This window comes from Colias philodice, chromosome 6 (genome assembly GCF_061535455.1).
Source record: "Colias philodice isolate Cphi_HAF_F1 chromosome 6, ilColPhil1 Martin Lab GWU primary, whole genome shotgun sequence".
Lineage (NCBI taxonomy): Eukaryota > Metazoa > Arthropoda > Insecta > Lepidoptera > Pieridae > Colias > Colias philodice.
The window spans coordinates 4,638,193-4,665,200 of NC_143091.1; the positions used below are offsets into that span (position 1 = coordinate 4,638,193).

The 27,008-nt window shown below is 34.4% G+C and overlaps 2 protein-coding genes and 2 long non-coding RNA genes across 4 annotated transcripts in view; 2 read left to right on the top strand and 2 right to left on the bottom strand.

The window, feature by feature from the left end:
* Window positions 1-27,008, top strand: part of LOC149487650 (uncharacterized) — a 148,559-nt gene that overhangs the window by 37,158 nt on the left and 84,393 nt on the right. The gene's annotated exons all lie outside the window — the stretch shown is intronic.
* Window positions 3,036-5,196, bottom strand: LOC149487652 (odorant receptor 49b-like). The gene is made up of 5 exons (XM_089695880.1): window positions 4,463-5,196; window positions 3,966-4,065; window positions 3,792-3,893; window positions 3,298-3,453; window positions 3,036-3,095 (listed from the first exon to the last, which is right to left on the bottom strand). The coding sequence occupies exons 1-5, from the start codon at window positions 5,194-5,196 to the stop codon at window positions 3,036-3,038; spliced, it is 1,152 nt and encodes a 383-aa protein (XP_089552006.1).
* On the top strand, window positions 12,985-23,887 carry LOC149487653 (queuine tRNA-ribosyltransferase accessory subunit 2). Its single transcript, XM_089696228.1, has 7 exons — window positions 12,985-13,183; window positions 13,322-13,590; window positions 13,989-14,170; window positions 14,510-14,679; window positions 15,095-15,297; window positions 15,634-15,759; window positions 16,574-23,887. The coding sequence occupies exons 1-7, from the start codon at window positions 13,070-13,072 to the stop codon at window positions 16,785-16,787; spliced, it is 1,278 nt and encodes a 425-aa protein (XP_089552354.1). The 5' UTR covers window positions 12,985-13,069; the 3' UTR covers window positions 16,788-23,887.
* LOC149487654 (uncharacterized) lies at window positions 22,753-24,156 on the bottom strand. Its single transcript, XR_016315677.1, has 3 exons — window positions 24,069-24,156; window positions 23,444-23,461; window positions 22,753-22,908 (listed from the first exon to the last, which is right to left on the bottom strand). It is a non-coding gene; the product is annotated as an uncharacterized LOC149487654 (long non-coding RNA).

Sequence of the window (27,008 nt, forward strand, 5' to 3'; positions counted from 1 at the left end):
AGCGCGGAACGAGTGACAAAGAAGCGCAATCGGACGTTGTCACGTTCAACTATCGTCAGTAAATCGACTTTACCATGACTTTACAGACAACCAATTTTTTTATTAAGTAAACATAATTAGTTTCAAACTTCTTCAATATTTGGTTTATATAAATATGTGAACCTCATTTTATATAATATTATGTAGATATATACACAACACTCATTTCATTAGGAAAACATCGTCGGGAAAGTGGCATGTCTGTGCACTGTGCACAAAGTTTAAGGGCCAACGTGATGGATTGCGGCCTACATTTTTCATATAAAGTCCCTGCAGTCAAACATGGGCTTATGATGATGATACAATATTTTTAATATTAGACTGCCTTATAAATTCATTAATAAAGTAACTTCTACTTAATGTTAATATGGTGTAGCAATGATTTTAATTAATTTCTAGATTATAATCTTCTCTTATTTATAAAAATGAATCGCAAAATGTGTTGGTAAGCGCATAACTCGAGAACGGCTGAACCGATTTCGATAATTCTTTTTTTATTATATTCCTTGAAGTAGAAGGATGGTTCTTATGTCGAGAAAACGTAAACATGTACCACGGGCGAAGCCGGGGCGGACCGCTAGTATATTATACATGTACTTTGCATGTAATTAACTTAACATTAGTTTTATTTGTGCATATATAAATTACAGAATATATTATTGTTTGTAAAATATAATGAACCAGCGAGCCTTTGTGGTCTTCGGGATTGAAATAGAACAACGCATCATTCATTTCATAGCAGCCAGAGGATAGTGAAACATGCATAATATCCAAAATAAACTTTATTAGCAACATTTAAATGAACGATATTAATTATTATTGAAAGCAATTACTACGCGCCGTTCCTGATATCGTCGCACTAGTAATTTTAATCGGCGATAATTTGAAGTTCGCTAATGACCCCGTTTGCACGTGGCGCCGGCTATAAGCTGTGAACGTTCACCCCTTAATAGTTTCTTGAGATTTCCTAATCTTTATTGCTAATTCATAATAACATTTGAATGTAATATATGTATTGCTGCAAGAGGTGTATAATAAGCAATTATTGTATTGTGTTTTTTTTAAAGTGCTACAACTTACAAGAAGGAAAACAGGCAGCGATACCTACATAGCCCATGCCGCAAACGACGATATGCCTATTCTATGGAAACGGTTTAAATTTGGACTTATCCAAGTAACATCAGTTATTTTCATAAAATATTACCTCTAATAGAACTAAACAATAAGTTTCCAGCGAATTTAATAAAAGATTTTCACGTTATTGCGTACTTACTCGCTCTTATTATAATGACATCGTTTTGCTAAATTATATGACTGCATATTACTGCATTATTAAGTAAACCATAATTCACTGTACAAAATGAATACACAAAACTTTGAAATTTCTCAAATAATCTCTTATATATAAAAATGAATCGCAAAATGTGTTGGTAAGCGCATAACTCGAGAACGGCTGAACCGATTTCGATAATTCTTTTTTTATTATATTCCTTGAAGTACGAGGATGGTTCTTATATAGAGAAAACGTAAATATGTACCACGGGCGAAGCCGGGGCGGACGGCTAGTATTCTATACAATACGAATATTGTTTTAAAATAGTAGGTATTTTAACAGCTTGCTGAAACATTTAAGTCTATTGGGCTATAACTTATATTTTATTATCTTCTATCCTCGTTATTAGAAACAATAATTGAAATAAGGAGCTATTATTACGCACCATGAAACTTAAGAAAATAAATATCCGTCTATATTCAGTTGTTATAACAACTAAGAGTTGAAATTAATATTTCAATCGAGTATAAAGTCGGTGAATTCCGCGCGAATAAAACCGACCAGCGTCTATGAGCCTTCCTTCGCAAAGTACACAGTATATTTCGCAGCACACTAAAAGCTCAATGTAAACTAGACGACATTATCATACTGTATTATATCCTTCTGGATTGTGGAGGAGTAGATTAAAACAATGGACGTGTTTGCAATTTTGAGAGCGGTGCAACCCTTTGGGTGCGTTTTAATTGCAGGGGTTGAGCTCGGGAAATGACTGCTAGTAAAATCTCTCGTCTTAAATTCTTAGAGGCTCTTAGATCCAGTCTCGTATAATGAATACTAATAATGTTCTCCGTTTAAGTGTTTGCGGTCGAAAACGTTCTTGGAGTTAGCAATGTAGATCTCAGCTACGTGAACTTATACATTGTGGAGTGAATGAACTGCAAGATAATTGAAAGTGATTTAGTTAATTTATTAATTACTACTGTTGAGAAATTTTTATACAAATACTTTTTTTGGAGCGGATTATTAGAATTGCCTATTTATTACAACATGTAGATATATTTGCTATAATTAATAGAATTGCTATTAAGTATTTTGAGTGGGTATTCCTTTAACATTTAAGCTTTTTTTCCAAATAATAGGATTAACTCTAATCAGCAAATGTTATGAAGATGACATATGAGAGTATTTAACACATATATCATGACTTCAAACAATAAATTTTAGTCCATTTAAATTATTAAATTCAATTCGAACTAAGTTTTAAATATGCAGCATAAATTTTAGCTCGCCAACACTTTAGAACATGAACGCTCGTTGAGGTAAAAACTAGTTTTTATAACTAAAGTTTATAGTTATTTGTAACACATGTTTCACGAAACAGAATTATGTAACATTCTTTTTATTAACATTATTCAGACAATTGTACAGTCTGCGTAAAATGGCTTGTTTCACAAAACCAGCAAAACCGAGGGTAAATAACTACTACCACAGATAATATAATACTTAGGTACTTACTATTACTATGTAAAACCACAAAAACTACTCAACTATTTTTATTTCTGTCTGCCTCTTTTTTCGTTTTCCTTTTATTGTGGTACCAGCTATATCTAAGTTTTATTATCGTAATGATAATATCTCGAATGAAATGAAAAAATTACAATTATTTTTCATTAAATAGATAAAATAATTACCTAGGTAATATGAATATTAGGTTTTTACCTAATTAATCACGATCTTGAAAATTTCTTATTAAAGTGAAAAATGAGTACGCTGTCTTCATAATCTGAAATTAAAATATTGAAACATGAGAATATTATTATTTTTTATTAGTTGTTGACTGAAATATTTATTAGAATTCGTAAATATCATAATTCATTACTAATGCATATTACCTACTTGCTACTTACTAATTTTTTTCGAATGAAATTTTGTTTCAAAAATATCATTTTATAAGCTTTTTTATTTATTTTGGTGTAAAATCGTACCGAAGTAAACGTGGACAAGGTCAGCGGCAGTAACCCACAACCAGTTAAAGATATTTTCAGTTGAGCTCTTTGCATGAAAAGTTTAAGACTCCTCTTGAAACTTTCTGATCTATGAATCCACTCGGATGTATACGCTGCGTTGACTAACTCTTCACTCTGAAAGTTTAACATTCTTACGACCGCAGGAAGGAAAAGATTTATCTGTGTTTAAAAGAAAAGCAAACATTCATAGAAAGGGCGTATTTGTGCGTACACAAATCAATTAAACTAGAAAACAGATAGAAGATAGGTATACAACAAATAAATAAACAAAAGTACTTTATTGTGCTACAAACAATAAAAACTGAAGTTAAAACACAGTCGAGCACAACAGGCGGTCTTATCGCTAAAGCAGCGATCTCTTCCAGACAGCCCTCCTTGAGAAAAGCAGTAATAGTATAAGTATATGGGCAAGAGGTGCGTTTATACAGTATACATACAATAGGTATATGTACCTTATAACTGAGCTGAGTTCCAAGATAAGATGGTACAAAAATTTGCAAAATCATTGCACTACTAAACGGCGTCAGTGTTAAAATAAGATCCACAGAAACCGACTGAAAAATATAAAACAATTAAAATGTATTTCTCAATGGAAAGCACGCTAACGATAAATTACCCATATTTACCACTGAAAGTCTGCACAATATTGCGCAAATAATCGCTGAAGCAACTCCTAGTTGTATGAACATTGTTATAGTTATTAGCTCTTGAAGTTTTGATGTATAACTGAAATAAATTTATCTTACTTCGTTATCGGATAATAATTCTTAGAAAACACGTCTAAACAGACGGTTTGTAATGGTACAGGCTGTAATCTTTTACGTCTATTTTAATAAAAAAAATAATAATAAAATAAATCTTTATTTGACCTTTTGTTGTACAATTTTAGATATGAGAATATCCATCATTTGCTGGTTTGATATCACAAGTCGTTCTTTTAATACTAAGCATACCGTTTTTCTCATTTGGATATGTACAATGTAGTTCATATCAATCCTCAGATGTTTAATTTAAATAGCTTTTCAATAGAGTATAAAAGTGCGCAGCTATTTACGTACATTTCTGTTAAATTAAATTTACTGCTAAAATGCATGAAATGTGGTGCTTGACATGTTTTACTTACGTTAGTAACAGTTCGTAGTGCTTCAAATACTTTCTAAGTTTTATTTTTACGGTAGTTTCAGCGTCGTCTCTTTCAGCTGTTAGTTTCGTACTAATTTCATGATGTACAATCTCCACTTGGGCAATTGCCATCATAATCAAACCACTTATTAGGCTATCTACATTAATATTGTACATCATATGACCATAAATACCGATAGATTGATACAACCAACAAACAAGGTAATATTGTTGTAAAGTTTCTTCACCTAAGAAGTAATATTTACATACCGGTAATTCAATATTCGTCTCTAATATAAAGCGGGCAAGTGGTCCGATTGATCGAGCAAAATACGCAAGATGAGACAAAAGTGAGTACGCTTTCCAATAATTTGTATAAATATAAACGTATCTATTGATAATTGCTGAACTTTTATCCTCAGTAGTATTAAAAGCTTCACAATTCAATAAATTCATAACTTCGAGAAGTTTCTTTCGCTTTCTTAGCATCATGAAGACTTTGGCAAGCACAGAAAATTCCGTGAAGTAATATATCAACTCATATATGAGAACCTCAAGCTTTTTGGGGGTGTACACTAAATTGAGAGAGAGTAATGAAAAGTAAATAGGCAACGTAATAAATAAATAAATTGCTGAATAATACTTATAATATTTGTTTGGTTTGTTGCCAGACCATAAACCAAATATTTTAAGACAAACAAAATTCATGTTAAAACAATCTGATATCTTAGACATGTTTCTGAGTTAGAAGTATAGAGGAAAATAAAGTTTCTAGGCACTGCTAACGTAAAATTACATAAATATATTATACAGTTATTACATAACCTATTATTAGGTACGAGTGCTATTTTTCTTAAATATTATTTCGCTATTTAATGTGTCATTATGAAATTAAACACTTACGTGATCCAATTAAGTTATTACACAAATTGATATTTCACCCTTATTACCGTAAGAAATTACGTTTTTAATTTGTTTATTGCTTTATAAACCCTACGCTAAGTGCTTTGAAAAATTGCCGTTGAAGTAGTAGAAAATATCAAATAATATATTCAATATTTATAGTATGATCCCTTTTTAAAAATAACACATAAAGAAATATCTAAAGGAAGGGTTTTTATAATTACCATTTCAGTTTCATCTACCCCTTTCCTAATCAACACTGAGACTACTTGTTTCCCATTCACGCAATTCTGAATACAGAGGTTCAATTATAATATATTTGAGTATGAAAAGCTTTTCATACAATTAGCCCATTTGTTCAGAAAAATAGGAAGTAATTCAGCTCTTGCCCGAGAATGGAGCAAGTATAATGCGAACGTCAGGACTTTTAATATCCCGAATGGCATTCACGCATCGCACTACAAAGTTTGCTGAGATAGAACTGCGAATGAATGAGGCTCAACTCATACCTAGCGTAATGATGGCTTCGGGCCATGACTCATTGTAGCTGCAGTGTGAGCCCGGAAAATTAAAGCAACTAAACTTGGCTTGAAATTTTCACGATAGGCATGGACGGCGCATCGCGGAGCAATTTAATTCCCACACACTTTATATGTAAACGACGTGGTTAAGGGTAATTTTTTCAACGAAATACGTGTATCGCCGATGTGTTTTATCGCTGGAAAGGGGAGCTCTATATTCATCAGCTTACGGTAGCAACCTTTTAAATTTATTAGTGAAGGAATTTATTTTCTCTGAAATACTTAATTTTCTACTAACAATTTCTTTCAGGATATTTACAAAAAATTATAAATATCGTTACCGTCTAAAAATGGTAGAGATTGTCTAATCTAAAAATGAACGCCCCTCCACTAAACTTAATTGTTTCAATGTGTGAGGACAAATAATTATTGAACCACTTTATATGTGTGCGCGCGGCGATTCTACTGCAAACTTTGACTCTCGCGCACTGATTTGTCAACTAATCGGGCGATCAGTTCAGGTGCCTAGCATTGTATGGCGGGGAGAGCGCGCTATGTACGGAATGACACGTCCGTTCTGTCGTGCATCGCGTCATTTATGCACTAGTTGGCCAACTGGTCCTGTCGTTCGGGCATGGACTTGACTGGAGGACTGAACGACCAATGAGGCAGACCAATTTGTGTGTATTGCGTCTATACACGTACTTTGAATGTGAGCGTAAACACAGTGGAGGGGCGTTCATTTTTAGATTAGACAATCTCTAATTGTGTGATATTGTGAATTGTCTTATCCAATTTTACGGATTAAGTATAGGGTAAAACCACGTCATGAACACAGACACGTAACCAAATGATACTCACGTAACGTCAATGAATCCTACAAAATGTGTCACATCACAATGAAGTATTGAAAAAAATTGTTCTAGAAAATTCTAGAAGGGTCGTTATCTAACGGGTGCTCTCTTTAGTATGCATTAATCACGCGCGCGGTCGCCGCCGTGATTGAAACTAAATCCTACGGGACACCGGTTACTGCCGACTGATTACTGACCGCAACATCACCGTACCTGGATTAGGTTATTTAAATGGAAGGATGTGACCGTATATTGAACTTGTTCTGTTCGCTTTGTAATTTGTGTGCTGTTTGTTTTGATTTCCAAGCTCGTAATTGAATTTTTGTTAAGTCAATTTTGTATGGACGTCGACTGCAATGGTTTCAAACGATTTACTCGTACAGAAAAACTTTATTCATCGAAAAACTAGAAAGGAATCTAAACTGTCAGAATGTATTGAGAAAATAACGTAAATTGTACACTACATAATATGTGTATGATTAATTATAATATTACACTGAGTTTAAATCAAAGCTACAAAACAGAAAAATATTTTGACAAATAGTGTAATCAACGCTCTGAATGGTTGGAAACAATAAAAGTTTCAGTATCCATTTTCCAACTATGAACAATAAACAATTTGCGCTTGTAAAATAAGAGTAATTACCAGGATCCACGTGGAACGGTACGAGTAATAAATCCATTTAGCGTTGAAGGGAGCGCTGATTCCTCCCACAAAGCGAAGCGGCTATCTCGCAATTTAAACTTTACACCTGCATGCATTTGCCTGTAAACTTGTTAACACCTCAAAATAGGTAATGACTTTCATTTATAGCTTATTTTCAGCGGCTAAGATACCTTATATTCATCATATTCGTAGTTTTGTGTAGGTATGTGTGAATTAATTGTAACGTAGGTATTATGCTAAGTAAGGCCAGAAAGAAACTTATTTTAATTATTAGACATAATGTGATTACCCAGGATATTTTGAGTAAAAAAATTTCATAGAATATCATATCAATGAAAATATCAAGAGTAATAACTAGGTATACTTAGAGTTAAACCAACAACATAACAGAGTATTGTCACAGTATCGTCCTCTATAAAATCGGTTTCCAAATAGACACTATAGTTATAAGGAATACATATATCACATTATATGCCTAAAAAGCACCTATTCGCTTTCCTCATCCACTCACATAATCACTGTCCGCCGTAACATATTAAACTTTTTCTGCTCCGAGACCCTGTGAAAGAGAAAACGAAGAACACTTTTTGTGAGACTGAAAAAGTGGTGTAATTTATTTTCCCTTGGTGCAATATTTAGTGCTGTCCATTACTACAGTTCGCGACCGAACATTATTCACAAAGATCCATCTTTTTTTCCACGGCCGCAACGTGTGCGGTCCTACATATTAACTTTTTCATACATTTTATTCAGAACATATCCAATATTACTTTTCTTCCGTGGAATAAAAAGTAAACATGTTTATTTCTTACTCCATTTGAGCACGATCATAATAATTGAAAATGTTATTAGATATAAGAGCTGTAGAATATTAAGCTACTTAAATATGTTACAAAGTGACTGTAAATATTTCAAGAGGGGAAGGAATGTTAGGACTGTGTTTGACATCATTTTAGGCAGCTGTTTACGTTTTTGAAAGCGTACACTATTGTTGAAACTCGGATGTCCGCCGGCGTCGCATCTCTAATGCGACTTGCACTTAGGCGTGTTCAGTTCAATCACCATTCAAATACTTTTATGACTGAGTAAGTGCAGCAGGTAATGATGAGTATCTTCATGAGTGTACATGAAGATAAAAGGAGTTAAGTGAATTTGTTTTTGGCTCAGCTTTTAGTAAAATGTATAGGTATCATCAGTTGCCCATGCTTGTCATGATACTTACATAAAATATTAAATAATATTATTTTATGTTAAATGTGAAGTAAGAAAAAACATAATATTTTATTAAATGTAAGTATTTAAACCACAACCACGTTGCTGTTACAAAAATACGCTATAGGTACTACAGGAAAAAAACTAATAATAATAATAAACGTTTAGATAATAGTAAATTTTAGATACTTACCTATACATTAATTAAAATAAATTATTTGATCATGGGGTAGCAACATAAAATTTTATCAAAACTCAGAATTAAATAAAAATAATAATATTATTAAGGCAATAATAGAAACAGCATATAATTCCTTTAGCCTTCAAACTTATTAAGGAGGTATATTATTATTAATCAATGAATCTGATGAAGGAATTACGTAGGCAGGTAGATTACCTAACACACCTTGACACTTTTACTTCTTAGGGGTATAATTATCAAATGTCAGGTGTTACAGTTATCTTATATGATTATAAAGTTCAAAATATCATCAAACTAGCTAATAGGTACCCGTGGCTATGTCCGAGTGTTCAAATCAAATTCCCAAAGGAAATTAGATGTTTCACCTACTATATTCCTGAAATAAAAATTATACCTTAAAATTACAGACAGACAAACTTTCGCATTTATAATATTAGTAAGGACTTGTAAAGATGCCACGCATATCAATAGATGACAAATGAAGAGCTAACGCAACCCGCTCTGCCTGACTACGTAATGTCTACGCGCATTAGGCTCTATCTGAATTTATTCGCAATACCTGACCTACATTTTCTTACTTTTAATATCGTCTAGATCTGGATTTATGCAGTACGGTGATTCATCATTGCTTTCAAAGTATTTGATATTTGAGATGGTTTATTACGTGCCATTTCAGAGACGCTATGAAAACTTTAGATATTTCTAAAGGATGAATCGAATACATCTTGAATTCATTTTATGATACATAATAGCGTCCCAATCCAACATAACCCTTTCTATTCTAATTCTAATAAGTATGGGCCAATGTATCAATTTTTAAAAAAGTAAATATTTTTTTTTAGAAAACAGAGATAGCGGTTTATTTCCATATTTTCCATCAATATTTCTCACACGGTAACATCGAGATAGTATGTACTACGTACGGTAAGTACCTTTTATTTCGTACCACAAAAATTTTAAACTCAACTTGCATAATCAAATCAAAAACACAAATTTTGTATGAACTCATAAATAGTAGGTAGTTTAAGACAATAATACGATATTTAACCCTAAAGCTGTATCTTAACCACGTTACATTGCAAGGCGTTCTGATCCTTTACCTAATGCTTGCTGATTAATTCCCATCTGTATAATTTGCTTCCATTGTTCCGTTAGCAATTCTGTCTCTTACTTGATTCTAACAAGGATCTAGGGACTAGATCTCCTAGCAGCCATAATCTATAGGTCTTCTAAGATCTAAGGATTAATTTAAATCTCTAATTTACTTGCATTTGTATATTTGTTACTGTATTCTCAATAAATCAGAATAACACTCGACTTTTTATGATCAATCTACACTAATATTATAAAGAGGAAAACTTTGTTTGTTTGCATGATTGTAATGAATAGGCTCATAAACTACTGGACCGATTTTAAAAATTCTTTCACCATTTTTATGTCAGAAGTAAATCCGAAGCTTATAAGATAAGCCAAAATATAAGTATCATACGTTATACGTACTATTAAAACTATCCGCATACGTTATTTTCCAGTATACCTGCGCTTCTTGAAAAAAATAATTTTAAATAAGTTCACAAGCTTCTTATGTTATATTAATGCAAATAACTTATTGTGAAAGGTGAGTGCACGTTGCAAGTGGCTCCAGATTTTCAAACCAACACAAAGCCTTTCAGACTTTTAGCTAACGGCTTCTGGTGGAGTTAATGTCATAGATTATGTAACTAGAAAGTAGAAACTAACATTAGCATACTTCAAGACACGTCTTAATTCTAAAGATTTATTCTAATCAGACGTAGATAGTAGGTATAATTAATAATAGTGCCTACAAATCTTATTAAAAAATATGGTTGACTATACAAATATTAATATTGTTTGACTCCCACTCGTCTTAATTTTAAAGATCAATAAAGTTTCTTATAGAGTTCAGTATTAAAGAAAGAATTAATGGAGTTACATTCTCATTTCTTAATTCAACTCCTACGCATGATACTTTTGGGGCTTCAATGTCAATAATTAATAATCATGGCCATCTATCCATATAATCTCTATCTAGATGTATGTAAAATTCTCGTGATACAATGTTAGTTATCAAACTCCTTCAAAACGGAATTTCCTCTTGTGAAATTTTGTATGCCTAATGAGTAGATCTGAAAATCGGCAAACATCTATTTATCATACACCTAAGCAAAGCCCCTAAGTGACTAAGTGAGTACGGCAGAACAACGTTTGCCGGAACAGCTAGTAAACTTTAAAAGTAACATAAACATACCTATACAAGTACCTACCTACCTACCTACGCAAATTAATTATATTATAGAACATAATATAAATAGCTGGAATATGTCGTATCTGTCGAATATTCTTTGCCATCTCTCGTTACGGGGCACAAGTGGCCCGCGTGCAAGCTTGCATTAAGTTGTATAAGGCATTAATGCACCAACGCGCGGGGGCATGACCACGCCTGCTCATATGAGTAACTTATAATGCACAACCTTTTTTAACTACCTTGCAACGTACTGAAGTCGACGCAAAGCGAAATGCGAGGCAAATCTCACAAATTAGTAGTACAAAAACGCTCTTTGTGAAATGTCTTTTGTTGAGCTTTTGTGCACTTATTTTTCTAGTCTGCACATAAAATGCATAACGTAACTAATTAGGTACCTATTAAATAAGTTATTTTACTGATAATAACCTTCCGTTATTATTTATCATCGAGAAGACAATGTACTTATTAGGACACAATCTATGAATAGACATGGATTTTAATTAGATGTAGTATGTGCATAACCTCCTACCCCGTTTAATATGAAACATATACCTTGAATATAATATGTAAAGCTATACTCATTTAAATGTACCCCAAAATTATTAAATTTCGCCTCAAGGCTTGGGAACCTAGGAAATTACAACCCCTCTGCATGCAGTAGTAACATCAAATCGTCATGAAATTAATAAATGAACGAAATGCCTGAGGTGTTTGTTCATACCATGAAGTGATTACCTTCAACCTTATTGAAGAATAAAGCAATTCCACTGAGAGTTGGTGGAATAATTAATAACTAGAAATGTTTTATAAGCAACTTAATTAATACCTATAGCTTTATTGTGACGTTACAATAAAGCTCTAATATAGGGTTAAGGAATAAGGATCCCTTAACAAATAAAGAGAGGAAGGGGATTGTACTCAACAAACAGTACGTAGCTACTGGTAGCAGTGCAGTGATACGTTATAATATTATGTACCTACCTACGTATATTATAATGATTATTACTTTGTGTATTTCAGTAGGTATGCATTACCGTAATAATCCATACTAATATTATAAATGCGAAAGTAACTCTGTCTGTCTGTCTGTTACTCAATCACGCCTAAACTACTGAACCAATTTGCTTGAAATTTGGTATGGAGATATTTTGATACCCGAGAAAGGACATAGGCTACTTTTTATTACGAAATATGTACCACGGGCGAAGCCGGGGCGGACCACTAGTCCATACTAATATTATAAATGCGAAAGTAACTCTGTCTGTCTGTCTGTTACTCAATCACGCCTGAACTACTGAACCAATTTGCATGAAATTTGGTATAGAGATATTTTGATACCCGAGAAAGGACATAGGATAGGTTTTATCCCGGAAATCCTACGGGAACGGGTTTTTCTCTGAAAACGCGGGCGAAGCCGCGGGCGGAAAGCTAGTATTATTATAAAACGCTTTATACCTCTATTTACGTACGGCAAACTCACATTAATTATAATTAGTAAACAAGTTAAAAATTTAGGTGTGATTATTGATCAAACCGCAAACGCTTTCTTGGTCTCAACATCTCCAGCTACTCAGTCGTAAATTATATTATGCTGCATCTAGCTCTTTACGACGCCTTCACAACTTTCTACCCATACCGACAAAGGTTATGTTAGCACAGTCCCTTCTCCTTCCTATTCTTGACTACGCTGATGCTTGCTTTCTCGACTTAACATCTGAGCAATTGGATAAGCTTGAGCGACTTCAAAATCATTGCATTCGGTTCGTGTACGGTCTCCGTAAATACGACCATGTCTCTCACTTTTACATTACTTGCTCTGTGGTACGATTTGACATTTAAGTTTGACAATGACATGTATTCGATTCAACTTTCAACTTTCAAGGCATTACCTGTACAAATTATTTTAGGTTAACTTTGGATCACTGCCGGTTTTATTTATCATCAAATATAATTATAAACATTTGCAGAGTAAATAAATCAACAATGCGTTTCATATTGAAATCAGAAAGTGGATACGAACGTGTAGGATGTATGACAGAGTTTAAACGATTACCAAACTGCAAAATTGAGACCCCAACATCTGCTCTTTTTGCTCAGGTATGAAATCTATTGTAAACTTATTCTTTTCAAGTTATTAAAATATGAACTAGGTAATTGTTAGTAGAGTACGTCGTTTGTGTAGAATACGAATACTTATTTTAAAACTATTTTCATATTTTATTTCATCTATTTCAGGGTGGTAGCGTAGTTCATTTAACCGCTGATGTTCTTGACAGAGTATTTTCTACTCCTCACCTATTATGGCTACCTTTAACAAGTTGTCATCAATTAGAAACTGGTGTTAAAGCTCAAAATGAAGGCATTGGAAAGTTTTCTGGATTACCACAACACGTCACCTGTGTAACTTTACAAAATATCAATGAAAACGTACCAACTGGACATTTTGAACTAGATAAGGTACCTCTGTGGACAAAGAATGGAAAGAAAATGATTACGGCCGAACGGTAAGATTTTTTTCTCTAAACTGCTCTGCGAATGATCTGAAAGTATTCATTTACACTAATATCTAGATTTAATGTCAAATCAAATATTTTAGTGATTTTCTAGAGTTGGTCTTTGTGTTTATCTCTCTTCTTAATAAGTCCACGCTTTCTAAGCAATTTCTGAGGTATAATATATGGATGCAAAATATTTTTCCCATAAATTTAATTAGCTTTTTTAGGTTTCAAAAATATCCAAAAAACCAAACAATCTCGACTGTGAATTATTATACTGTATTTAAAATTCTTATTAGAATGCAATTTGACTAATGATGTTTAGAATTAAATAATTTAGTTTTTATAGTCATTTAGAGTACTAAAACTAGTATTTTTCTAGAACAATTTGCACCATCCTTTTTCAGATATATGGAATTAATGGAAGTTTTCAAACCAGATATAATTTTAGCTATTGCAGATGGCAGAATAGCACTTGATGAAGGGCCAAAGAGATTGTACAAGTCCGTGGATAGGACACAAAAAATGCTCAACATTTGTGTTGAGAAGATTAAAGCATCTACTGCCTTGCAAGACAGTTCTCTTATAGGTAAGTAAGGAAGCAGTTCAAAAATGTTCATGTCTAACATGTGTCTAACAATGTTTTTCTAACAAAAGTCTTACTTTTTGTGTAAAAAATAAGGGAATGCTAAGAATTTTTTCTGTTCATACTTCAATAGCTTACAATAGTGTAACTATTTAATACTTTACAATATTAAAACCGCGGGCGAAAGCTGGTCATTTATATTAATGCAAAGGTAATTCTATGTACATTTATAACATGACTGCAGAATTATTATGCTGTAATATATGTATTGACTATTAATTAATTATTATACATACAGAAATTTAAAAATAAAACAAGCAACTTGTATTGTTTCTTCTTCAGGTGTAATTGTTGGCGCTGGTGATCTACGAAGACTCGATGAGAGCATAAAACATGTCCTAAAACATAAAGATACTCTAGTTGGAGTTGCTCTCAATGGTCTTGCAGATAATGCTGACAAAATCATCAACACACCTGTGGAAAGTTTGACTGAAATATTTAAGAAAGTTGCTGTAAGTTTTTTTAATATTTTTTAGACATAGCCATAGGATTCTTAGCGACATAATTAAATTAAGGAGATCATTTATTGGTAGTAGGAAATAAAATAAATTTCACACAATCATATTTATTTAAAGATTCATAGAAAATATAAATTATTGTATTTTATATTTGTTTCACATTGAATTAATTAATAAAACAATATTGTACAACATATTTATATATAAATGCAATTTAAAAAAATACAAATTACATTTATTATTATAAAATGTGCAAGGTGTTCTTATCCTGAAAGAAGTGGTAACATTTGATAGAATCATCATTGTTATGTCTCTTTAAAAAAGAATCACATTGGAATTTGTAAAAGCAATAACAGTTTTTCATAAATATACAGTACACATTTTCACATGCATACAATTTTTTTTACAGGAAACAATACCGAAGGACTTCATTAAAATACTAGATGGTTGTTGGTATCCTGATGTAATAGTAACAGCTATAGAATATGGCTGGGATGTATTTGATGGCTCTTTGCCGCTCAAAATGACCAATCAGGGTTATGCCTTGAGAATTAACTGTGATATAGATGATAATACTGAATGGGAATTTGCATGTAATATGAATATGGATCGGTGAGTGTTTTGTGTGACAGAAAAAATAAATTACTTATTTACTCTTCAGTTTAAATGAAGAAAATGGTTAAGGAAATAATTTTCTTTATTTGACCTGTGGTATTTTTTATATAAACTTTGCTGCCTCAGTGAAAAATAAAAAATCAGTCGTGTGAGAAAGAAAAACGAATATCAAAAAATGTCTAATACAAGAACTAAATATTATCCTTGCTACAATTTTTATTGTAAAATGCTTTTTGATCTAATTCTGTGTTTTTACTGCCATTTTTTTGCGGCTTATCTTGTCTCAAAGTAATATTTTTTGCAACATTGTGATTAATTCATATATTTTTATAGATATAAAGAAGATTTTAATCCTATACTGGAAGGTTGCGAATGTCTCACCTGCAAAAAACATACAAGGGCCTATATAAATCATCTGTTGAATACAAAAGAAATGTTGGCATCTGTCTTATTAAGCATGTAAGTAATTTTTATTTTAATACTTTAACTATTTAATACAATGATCACTTCGTTAATGCAAAGTTATGTTTAAAAAAAAAATGTAATTGCACAGTTTCTTCATAGTATTATTTATTATGGCAGTTTATTTTACAACCGAGATTTTAAACAGAGGTAATCACTCATCTGATTATAAGTTGTTGATTTCCGGCATGAAAAAGGCCATATAAAAATAATATTCTTTTGTGATTCATTGTACTTGGCTGTTTTCCAAATGTGTGACCCAAATTTTTACTAATGTTGAATTTTAATATAATGTTAAGTATATTTAAAACTGTGCTATATATTTTAAACTTGCTTTCCGCCTGCGGCTTCGCCCGCACTTGCAAAGAAAAAACCCGCATACTACCGTTGCTGTGGGATTTCCGGAATAAAAAGTATCCTATGTGTTAATCCAAGTTACCTTCTATGTGTGCCATTTTATTTCTTAAAAATCGGTTCAGCAGTTTTCGCGTGAAGGAGTAATAAAGAAACATACAAATTTTCGTATTTATAATATAACTAGGATTTAGGGAAAGAAAGAATTAAAAATACTTGATGGTTCAGATATTTTTATTTTTAAATGAAATACCTAACTACCAAATTATATTTATATTATAATGAAATAATTAATAAATGTATGCAATCACGGTTTACATTTTTGACTTGCGCTTCTATATTAAGAATTATACTGTAGCAACATAGTACATATTAATAAAATTAATTAAGTAAAGAAGAATATATCATATTATATGTTCTCTATGAAAGTGTATTAATTGTGTTTATTTTGTTCCAGACACAATCTTCACAACTTCGACCAGTTTTTCTTGCACGCACGACGACATATTGCCTCAAATACATTCTCGTGTTTCAAGAAACATATCATCAAACAGTGTGAAATTATAAAACCGTTCCAGAAATTTGCAGATAAAGTGACAGACATACAGACAGGACAGCAGCAGAAAAAGTTTTGTGCGATTAACTTTGATAGTAATAATGCTAGTGGTTAATTTTTAATTATGTTGGTTTCTTAGTATTAGGAAACGTTTTTTTGAAGTGTTTTTAGTTCGAAAATTGTGAACTATAAGTACAATTTTATACTAAGCCAGTTATGTAGTCATAATGCAAGTAGGAAATTTTGATTAGTAAAATTGATGAATGTAGTTAATTGATCTTATAAGTTATAGGTAACAAAACATTTGTAAGGATTAATTATAATTAATCTCACTTGCCTTTGTTTTTCCGATGTTATTTAGAAGATTTTTGGAGGTTGAAATTTTCAAATTTCTTAGTTTATAGGACCTAGTTTAGATTTTAATTAAGAAGATAAAATTTGTTTGAGTGAGTTGTAAATCATTCCACATTAAAAATTAATGTAGTTTTTAGAAAGGCATAATAATTGACATGTAAGGTCAGGGTGGCTAATTCCGGCATAGTTTTTTTCGACTTACCTTTGAGTGCCCGTATTTGATGAACGTTTCGATTATGATTATGGGGGGTCAATTGGGGATGTAATAAAAACCCGCCTTTTCTTGTAAATCAGTGGACTGTATTTTCTTCACATAAAATGTACAATTGCTTCTTAATTCTACGTACAATTTCTTCTTAGTACTACGTACAAATTTCTTCTTAAATAGGTACTGAGCGACGACTGTTGACCGCGAGACTTGCTTCTTGCTGTTGCTCAAGTGTGCTGAGCTCTTGACTGTGCTGAGTGGTGTGTGTCATGCGGTCAAAAGTCGCTTATTATTATACAAAACTACAGGGATTACTCCCGACGGTGGGTAAGACGCCGTACCCCGTAGGCTAGAGGTGCATTTTTACAGAGTATACACCCGACGGTGGTAAAAGTGCCGTGCTTACCGAATGAATTACTACGTTACATTTTTACTTCTACATAGACTCGATTTTATACAATAATAAAATGTAGCAAAAATGACAACGACATACCATAAATTCTCTAATTGAATTACATATTAAAATAACACAAAATACTATAAAACGATAATCAATTCTATATAATAAAAAACACACGAATGAACTTTATACAATAAAAACACTTATGACAATTATAGGTGGTGAAACTATTTACAAGGGATTAGGTTGTCGTCCGTAACATCCTCCCCCCGGCGCAGAACTTCGGAGCCCTCATTTATCGGGAGGACGACCAACCTCCTTACGGGTCGCCTAAAAATCCCCCCCTTGGTCCTTACGTCGGCGCTGCGCACCACCTTGTCCGTCCCTTCGTACACACGTTCTACTTGCCCTAAAGGCCACACGTTGCGTGGTAATATGCCATCTGTTATCAACACCACGTCCCCTTTCTTGACGTTTGGTGTCGATCGTACCGCGTCTCCCCTAGGCGTAAGCGTAGGCAAATATTCCCTGACCCGTCTAGCCCAGAAAGCGTCGGGTAGCGCTTGCGCAACTCTCCAAGCCCGCTTGTCCAACCGGTTACTGGAACCTAACACTGGCATACCGTCTGCCGTTCCTAGTAAGAAGTGGTTCGGAGTTAACGCTTCTGGGTCTTCAGGATCGACTGAAACGTGCGTAAGCGGTCGCGAGTTTACTGTAAACTCGACCTCGTTCATCAATGTCTGTAGCACTTCGTCCCGGGGTGCTTGCTCATTTAATATAACCGACAACGCGCTCTTTACTGTACGAATTTGTCGTTCCCAGCTACCCCCTTGGTTGGGTGCGCCCGGGTCGATGAACCTCCACTTCGTTCTTCTTCCCAGCGCGCATCCTTCCAACTCTGGAAGCCACTCTGCGTAGGCGCGTCTTAATTCGACGTCGGAGCCGCGAAAGTTAGTACCGTTATCGCTCATTATAACCGCTGGCCATCCGCGTCGCGCGGCCATCCTACGCAATGCCATTATGGCTGAGTCCGTACTTAAACTATGTAAAATTTCTAAATGTATCGCGCGCGTTGTCATACACGTGAATAGCATTCCCCACCGTTTCTCTCTGCGCCTACCTACCGTGACCGTCATCGGGCCGAAACAATCTACCCCTGTACTCGCGAATGGACGGGAATACATGTCCAGTCGTACCCGCGGTAGGTTGCCCTTTATGGGCACACTTGGGTTGCGTCTCTTCACCGTGCATGTGACGCATTTACTTATAACTGATTTTACTACGGCGCGTATACCTATCACCCAATATTTTTGCCGTAAATTATTTACTACGTGTTCGCGACCGATGTGAGCGTTTTCACGGTGTTCCTTAAGAACGATGAGACGTGTGAGCGGGTGCTTGCCATCGAGTAGGACCGGCCGTTTTCTTACTTCAGGAACGTCGGCTGCGTTAATCCGTCCTCTCAAGCGCAATAACCCGTCTTCGTCTATACACACGTTCAACTTAAACGCGCGGCTAGTGCGCGGGACGCCTCTGCCGCACTCGAGCGCCTTGATTTCATCTGCGAAGCTCTCTCGTTGCGCCTGCTTCAACAACGTCCGTTCTGCTTGTTCAATCAACGCTACGTCCATAGTTCTTAGTTGCTTGCGGCATTTAGCGACGAACAATAAGACGCGCGCTAACGTCCGGGCACATCGGGTATACGTTGAGAACCGCGTTACATCTATTAACGGCGTTACTTCCGTCGCGTGCGCTACGATTTCGCTTGAAATTGTTGTTGGTTTTCCTACGCTCTCTTGGGGCCACGTGTCGGGCGATTCTAACAAGAATCGCGGTCCCCTAAACCAGCTGTTCGTGCTCGTAAGTGCGGTATTTCCTGCTCGTGTGGCGGCGTCCGCTACGTTCTTATCTGTTGGCACCCATCGCCACTGCTTTGCGTTTGTTAACTCGGTGATCTCGGTAAGCCTGTGCGCTACGTACGGCGTGTATCGCGCGGATTCGTTCCTTATCCAATGCAGTGCTGTCTTCGAATCGCTCCAGAATGTAGCTTCGCACGGCTCCCGATGCTCACGCGTAATTGCCTCCGCTAGGCGTGCGCCTATTAGGCACGCCTGCAGCTCGAGCCGCGGTATCGTTTGTGCTTTCATAGGAGCTACTCTGGCCTTTCCCGCGATCAGCGCCACGGACACGCTACCGTCGTGGTTTACGAACCGCCAATATGCTACCGCCGCGTACGCTTGCTCACTCGCATCGCAAAAAACGTGTAATTGTCTACTCGCTATATCTTTTTTCTCATAACAGCGCGGCAATCTCAACGCTTCTATGTACCGTATATCTGCTAACCATTCGCTAAAGGCTTCCGCTTCCTCGACGGGCAATGGTTCGTCCCACGCTACTTGTTTGCGCCACAGCCCTTGCAGCATGATTTTAGCTGTGACCGTATACGGACTCAACAAGCCGAGCGGGTCGAATAATGCCATGACTGTGGCTAGCGCCTCTCGCTTCGTTGGTACGCGTTGCCCGTTCTTGATGTCGCTCGGAATCCTATTCATCGCCGTATTAAATGCTAACTCATCGCTACCCGACAACCACAAGATACCTAATGTCTTCTCGTATGCGTGAGCGTTGGCACCTAGCTCACGCGGAGCGCCGGCTCTATCCTCTCTACATACAGGTGCGAGTATTTCGTCGACGTTCGCGCTCCATCCTGCCAGATGGAAACCTGCGCGTTCGTAAACTTCCCTCACCTCCTGTATGGTGCGGGCGGCCACTTCCTTTGAGCTGAAGCTGTCTAGCCAGTCGTCCATATAGTGGTTGAGCGTGATGGCCTCGTAAGCCAGTGCGTGGGATTCTTGATGATCTTGAGCGCAATTATTTCGCACGCTGTGCGCTAAGAAAGGCGAACTCCTCGCTCCGAATATCATGGATGTCATGACGTATTTCTGCGGCGGACCTACTCGGTCGTCCCCTCGCCATAGAAAATGTTGCACCGCCACGTCTTCCGGACGTATTTTTATTCGCAAAAACATGTCTCTTATGTCGGCCGATACTGCCACTGGCCGTTCCCGGAAGCGAAATAATACGCCGTTGAGCGATTGCAACAAGTCGGGCCAATTTCCTTGAAGAAAACCGATATACTAAATTGGGAGCTCAGTCAAAAATTTTATCGAATTTTTTTGTTAACTTTGATCATATTGATGGTCTGGGTCCATGATTAGGTGTTCAGTTTTGTATAAACTACAAAATTAATATAAACTACAAAAAAAACAGGTAAATTATTATTACAATAACTTTTATTTTTTCTAAAATTCATTAAAGGATAATTGTCTCACTTTGAGAACTTTTCGCGGTATTATGTCGTCGTCACTACTTTCTTCGGCAAATTTTTGTATTACGACTTTGGGTGAAGTCGGTAAAATTTTTTCATTTTTATCAATTATGAATGAATCAGTATCGATATTTTCATTACTTGTTGTTTCTTTGGTAATGGCTCTTTTTCTTATATTTTCCTTGTTGTTTATTATTGTGGGTTCTCTAATTGGCATGTTTCTTGGATATCTTGGGTCTATGATTTCCGGTAAAAGACAATCTACATAAAAAAATCAGTTTTCTTCTTAAACTAAATCCAATAACACATCGTCGCGGTTAATAATTTCAGTTTTAACTGGTTGGCTTTTTCCCAACCATAAGCCAAACATAGCTCTGGATTTTCAGGTGACATACATTTGGCCCTGAATTTGAAAATACCAGTTATGGTTTTTGTTAATTGTAACTTGGCCATTTTTAAGTTTTTTATAAAAAGGTATTTTTCTTTTTCCTACTGCTTATTCAAAAGAGTTGTATGCTGAAGCTGCACACAACTTCTATCGTCATTTCTTCTATTATACCATCAGGTGATGCCCCAATAAATGGTATGTCCTAATCAATGAACAACCCACATGGTAATATATTAATGTTTTCCTGCTTTGATAATTGCTCCAAAGCATTTTTTTCATTTTCAATGCCATGTTTAATCGTCATTAAATGACTTATACTATCTTTGTATAGAAGGTCTTTCACAAGGTTTGCGCAACTGGTATTGTCACGGCGTTTATATATGCGTCCAAAATTAGAGGCCGTTATAATATTTCTTCTGAGCTCAAGCCACTCACTTGAACCACTCTGTAAAATAGTATCACGTTCAATTCTTTCTCTTTCTTGTTCTGTTTTTACTAAACCATCCAAAAACGTCTTTTTGCTTTTTTCCATCATTTCTAAGCTCATATCTTCTTTTTGGCAATTTTCTCCATAGTGAGCATCTGTTCTATTTGGGATAGCGTGTTTCTTTTTATTATTATATTTCTTTAACGATGCTAGTCGTTTCAACCGTTTTTTCTCTAAAAGACTGCTTTTGCCTCGTGGACTTTGACCAACCATGCCTTTATAAGTCTTTGATATCAATTTATGTGTATTAAAAGATACAACAGCTCCTTTACATCTGCTCTGGTAAGAGCGTTTTAAACTGTAGTTCACTCGCTTTCCTCCAACCAATTTGGCGACAATACTATTATAGCGTTCAACAGTATTTGTATCAACTTTTTTGTCCAGCCGCACTAGCACCAAGAACCGTTGTATTGTCTTTTCCAGGCGTTGCAATAACCCTAGTAGCCGTATAGCCTTTCACTCTAACTATTTTTGTTTTTGATGGGTCTTTCGAAAAGCTAGTTTCGTCTAAATTCCAGATCAAGTATGGTTTATCTTGTAAATTTAATTCTTTTATTGTTTTTTCCAAGAGATCAAAGTGTGGGAAAACTATGTACGGATCTATTGCAGTTTTACGAGCATAGGTACTCAACCGCTTGCGGTCTTTTAATCGATAAATGATGGCGTTTTGAAAATGAAACAAACCAATCTTTTCCCGGTACCCCATTTTTAAATGTTGAAGGTATATTATTTTGTTTTATATATTTTCCAACCATATCAAACACTTCTGTCCTTGTCAATCCAAAGCCATATGTTTCCATGGTATGAAGACAGGATGCAAGATTCATTTCAACTTCGGAAGATAGAGTGGTTTTCCTCCCAATCATATTGGAGTTTCTTTTTTTATGTACGTGGTCCATTATTGTCATTCTTGGAATTTTGTATACTTGTGCAGCTTTGAAACCACTTAAGGTGTGATTACGCTCTGCTAATACGGCTTCACGTAGTTGATTTTTATCATAAGCACCTCTATTTGTACGTTTTTATATGTACGTTTCATCATGAATGACGGTGACGCGACGTCTAATTGAACTGAAACAATTTAATTAATTCAATTTAGTACCAACCGAATGATCTAAAATCTAAATGCTTCATACCTAGAACGACAATGTGATCTTAAAAAAAAAACATATTCAGAAGAAATGTTGCTTCCACTGCTTGTGGTTTTTTTACAGCCAAATTGTGGCGTTTTTTAAAAGCCAAAAACCAATCTTCGCCTGGAATACCGTTTTTAAAAGGATTTTTGATCATATTTTTGGTGACAGTCTCCAACAAGTTCCATAATTTCTGTTCTCGATAACCCAAAGCCATATTTCTCCATTTCATGTAAGTTTATTGCCAATTTTTTTTCTATCTCTTCAGGAATAACTGTACTTCTCCCTAAAGATTTCGATTTTAATCCATATTTGTCATAAACTCGGGCTACAATGGTTGGCCGAGGAATTTTGTATGCTATAGCGGCTCTATAAGCTGTCAACTCGCCGTTCTTAACTTTCTCTACAGCTTGCAGCAATTGTTCTCTTGTATATGTAGCTGCCCTATCCGTCTTCCGAACATAATTTCGTACCATTTTGTCCGTCGTCGTCTGTAAATAATTAAACATTTTACTCCATCTCGCTTTAGTACCTAAATGAAGACTCAATTTTGCTTTATAAGTGTTTTTAATTTAGAACTCTGCGACTTGGCTTATTGGTTATTTTAGTGTCGCAATATTTATATTAAACTAGCTGTCCGTCTTTGGTTACTGCTCTATTCCCGTAGGTTGTAGCATGATGGTGTATAGCCTATACCTTTATAACTAATCTATCTAATACTGAAAGTATTTTTCAAATCGGACCAGCAGTTCCTGAGATTAGCGCGTTCAAACAAATAAACAAACTCTTCAGCTTTATAATATTAGAGTATAAATTTTTGTTGACTCTACAGGCATGATTAGTATTGTTGCAGTTATTTTTACCAACATCTGGGGCTGTCTTTAGTACCTACTTACCATCGACCATTAAAATGTTGATTATAACTGACTTGGGGAAAGACTAACATATGTTTGTCTTACCCCGGGCAAACTGATAGTCTTCCCCACTTGGATATTTGTAGGTTATGTTTTGGTTTCGTAAAATATTAGAAGAAATCATTTGTTTAATGTTAAAATGATACGGTAACTTAAAAGACAATATTAATATGATGCTACTTACGTTCAAGACTCCTCCGTTTAGCGCTCGTTTCACCAAAATAATCTTTGAGCTCTGCTACGTGCAAAATTTTTTTTTTCACAACTGACATTTTCGTTTCGTTATGTTGGCGACATTAACGTAGTAGTGCCATCTGTGTTTTAAGTTGAGAACATTTTCGTCCGAACTGTTTTATCGACATAGCAAATTCAAAAAGCAGGCGGTACTTTTCGAGATATTTGAAAGTGATAGACATGCCTCACTGATAGTCTTACCCCACCTTACCTTAAATGCATTTTTCATACCTAGAACGACTATTTGTGATCTTAAAAAAACATATTCAGAAGAAATGTCCCAAAAATTGATTGCGGTAGCGCTTATTCTGTAACTGTTAGGTACATAAATAATACATATAATATCTATTCTCTTCCAAATGAACTTTCTTTGAACTTCAAGTAAATACCTACATTTGGTGAATATTGATTTGTTCTCTTTTAAAAAGTTGGTACAAAAAAGGTTTACGACCTCAGAAATGGGGCAAATTCGTCATATGACGATGTAGCTTCGTTCAAAATAGACGGAATAGGCTATTTGACAAGGTTTTGAAAACTGTCTCAAATTATTAAGATACGTTTAAAGAGCACACAAAACACATGTTTCTTAATTTTTTGTAGTTATTCATTGAGAAAATGGAAAATAAAAACATGATATTCAAATACGCCGCCAAAACACAATTTTGAAGAATATGGCGTCTCGCGACCATGGTGACGTCACAGCGGCGTAAACATCAACTTGCTCCTTGTACTTATTGTTCGTTTTTGTTTTAATTATAGTATAATTAAGTTAATCTGTTTAAAAACCAGAAAATGAGTTCTTATAGGTGGTGTGTAGTTCCTGGATGCAGAAATACGACTATTAAAAGTTTAAAACCCCTGACAAACTATTTATATGTGCTCCAAAAGATATAAAAATGCGTAGAAAGTGGTTGCAGTTAGCTCGCAGAAATCCAAGTGATATTAGATATATCAATTAAAACAGTTATATTTTTTTGTGAAGACCACTTCGACGTAAGTATGGTGTAGAATACTTAGTAGGCAGTTTATTTTATTTGCAATACATAGTATAAATCGTCTCATTACTTACCTGCTTGAGGTAAGATAATGATATATGTATATAAATTGATGATGACGTGTTTGTATTGATATTGAAAATAATCAATACACACACGTCAATCCTATAAACTGGATGGCTGAAATGAAAAATAAAGGACTTAATCTAAAAAATGTATACTTTATAATTATTGTGCTATTGTGATTCATGTTTGTAGGTACAATTAACTAAAAAGGTAATGAATGACGATTGAAATATTAACTTACGTAGCTGTTTTCACATTTCTCAATTGAGGAGCGTAAAAATCTTGGTTGTTTTTAAAGAACATGCCAACCATTATAGCACAGTATTACAATATTATTTCCTAATTATAGCGTCCACTTTAGGTAGATTTCTACTGTCTGCTTTTTCGAAATTAGGTTCCATGACAAACAAAAATAACACATAAAGAACAAAACTGATTACAGACACCTTGAATCACAAGAAATAAGTTATACAAGAAACAAAACCAAAAGCGAAATTCAGCAACGACGTGAGTAAACGTTGGGATCTCTTGTTATTTACGCCGCTGTGACGTCATGGCAGATGCAGCCAATCATGGATGTTTTCGGTCACGTGGTCATTTTAAAAAATATGATGTTTTTTCTCGACGATTTATAAATAAATAAGTTATTATTTATATCATTTATTAATTTAAATCGCTTCAAAAACCTTATATATATATATGGATTACACAAAAAAGTAATTTATTTTTTATACTGTCAAATAGCCTATTATGCACGTAACGATTTCGAGGTTATAAATTTGTAACGTTGAATAATATAATAATTTGCAGCGTTATCTTGCAAAATAATACACAAAACCTTTACAATGACACTACATATTATATTGAATTCATTCGACACTGTAAGTTACATAATTTTAAACTTAGGTACCTTCGAAAATACAGCAGCGTAAGACACTCACATGTTACTTTAAAAAGCAATCTGAACTTTGAAGTTTGAAGACTATTTTACCCATTTGTATAGCGACTAACGCCATCTAGGGAATTTTATTTGAAGTTAAAACTTAAACTGTTTTACCGACACTTCTACAAACACTGCAGCTCTACTATAACGGGCATAATAATTTTAAGTAGACGGAATATGCCACCCTGACCTTACTGGTATTTTTATTTATTAGATAGTAGTTAGTTATCATGAATGTTGCGAAATCTATTTAATTACAAAAAACTACTACAGTTTTTGTGTATTGAGTGCTTTTTTAATTAAAAATCTAAACTGTACAATTAAGTTCCATCAAAAAGTAACAATACAAAGTAAAAATAATAATTTAGTAGGTATTGTAAGTATTTTGAAAAAAAAATGTGTAATTACTATAGGTACATAATTGTGTCATCTAATATGTAAACGTTCAGTAGTAGATAAATAAGCCCGCCGCAGGATCTTTGGTTATTTTGTTATTTAATTATCTATATAAGAACTATAAATACTAGCAACTACGAACTAGCATTTAAAATATGCCATTAGGTACCTAAGTATACATTTCCAAAAACTTGTATGTAGTTTAAAAACAATTCAAAATTGTTGAAAAACAATAAATTTCATACCAAAAACTATCAACTAGGATTATTTTATAGTTCTTTGTACCAGTATTATATTTTGTGTTACCTTGATTCATTAAAAAAAATGTTTGAAGTGTTGAAGTGTCATGGAAATGAATGTAAGCTGATGAATAAATAATTGGTTGTAGAAAGTGTTTTATTTTATTGAATTTATATTAATACCCAAGTAATACCTCTTTTTGTTTTAGCCTTTAAATTCGCTCCAATTTAAAGGATTAACAACATTTTGC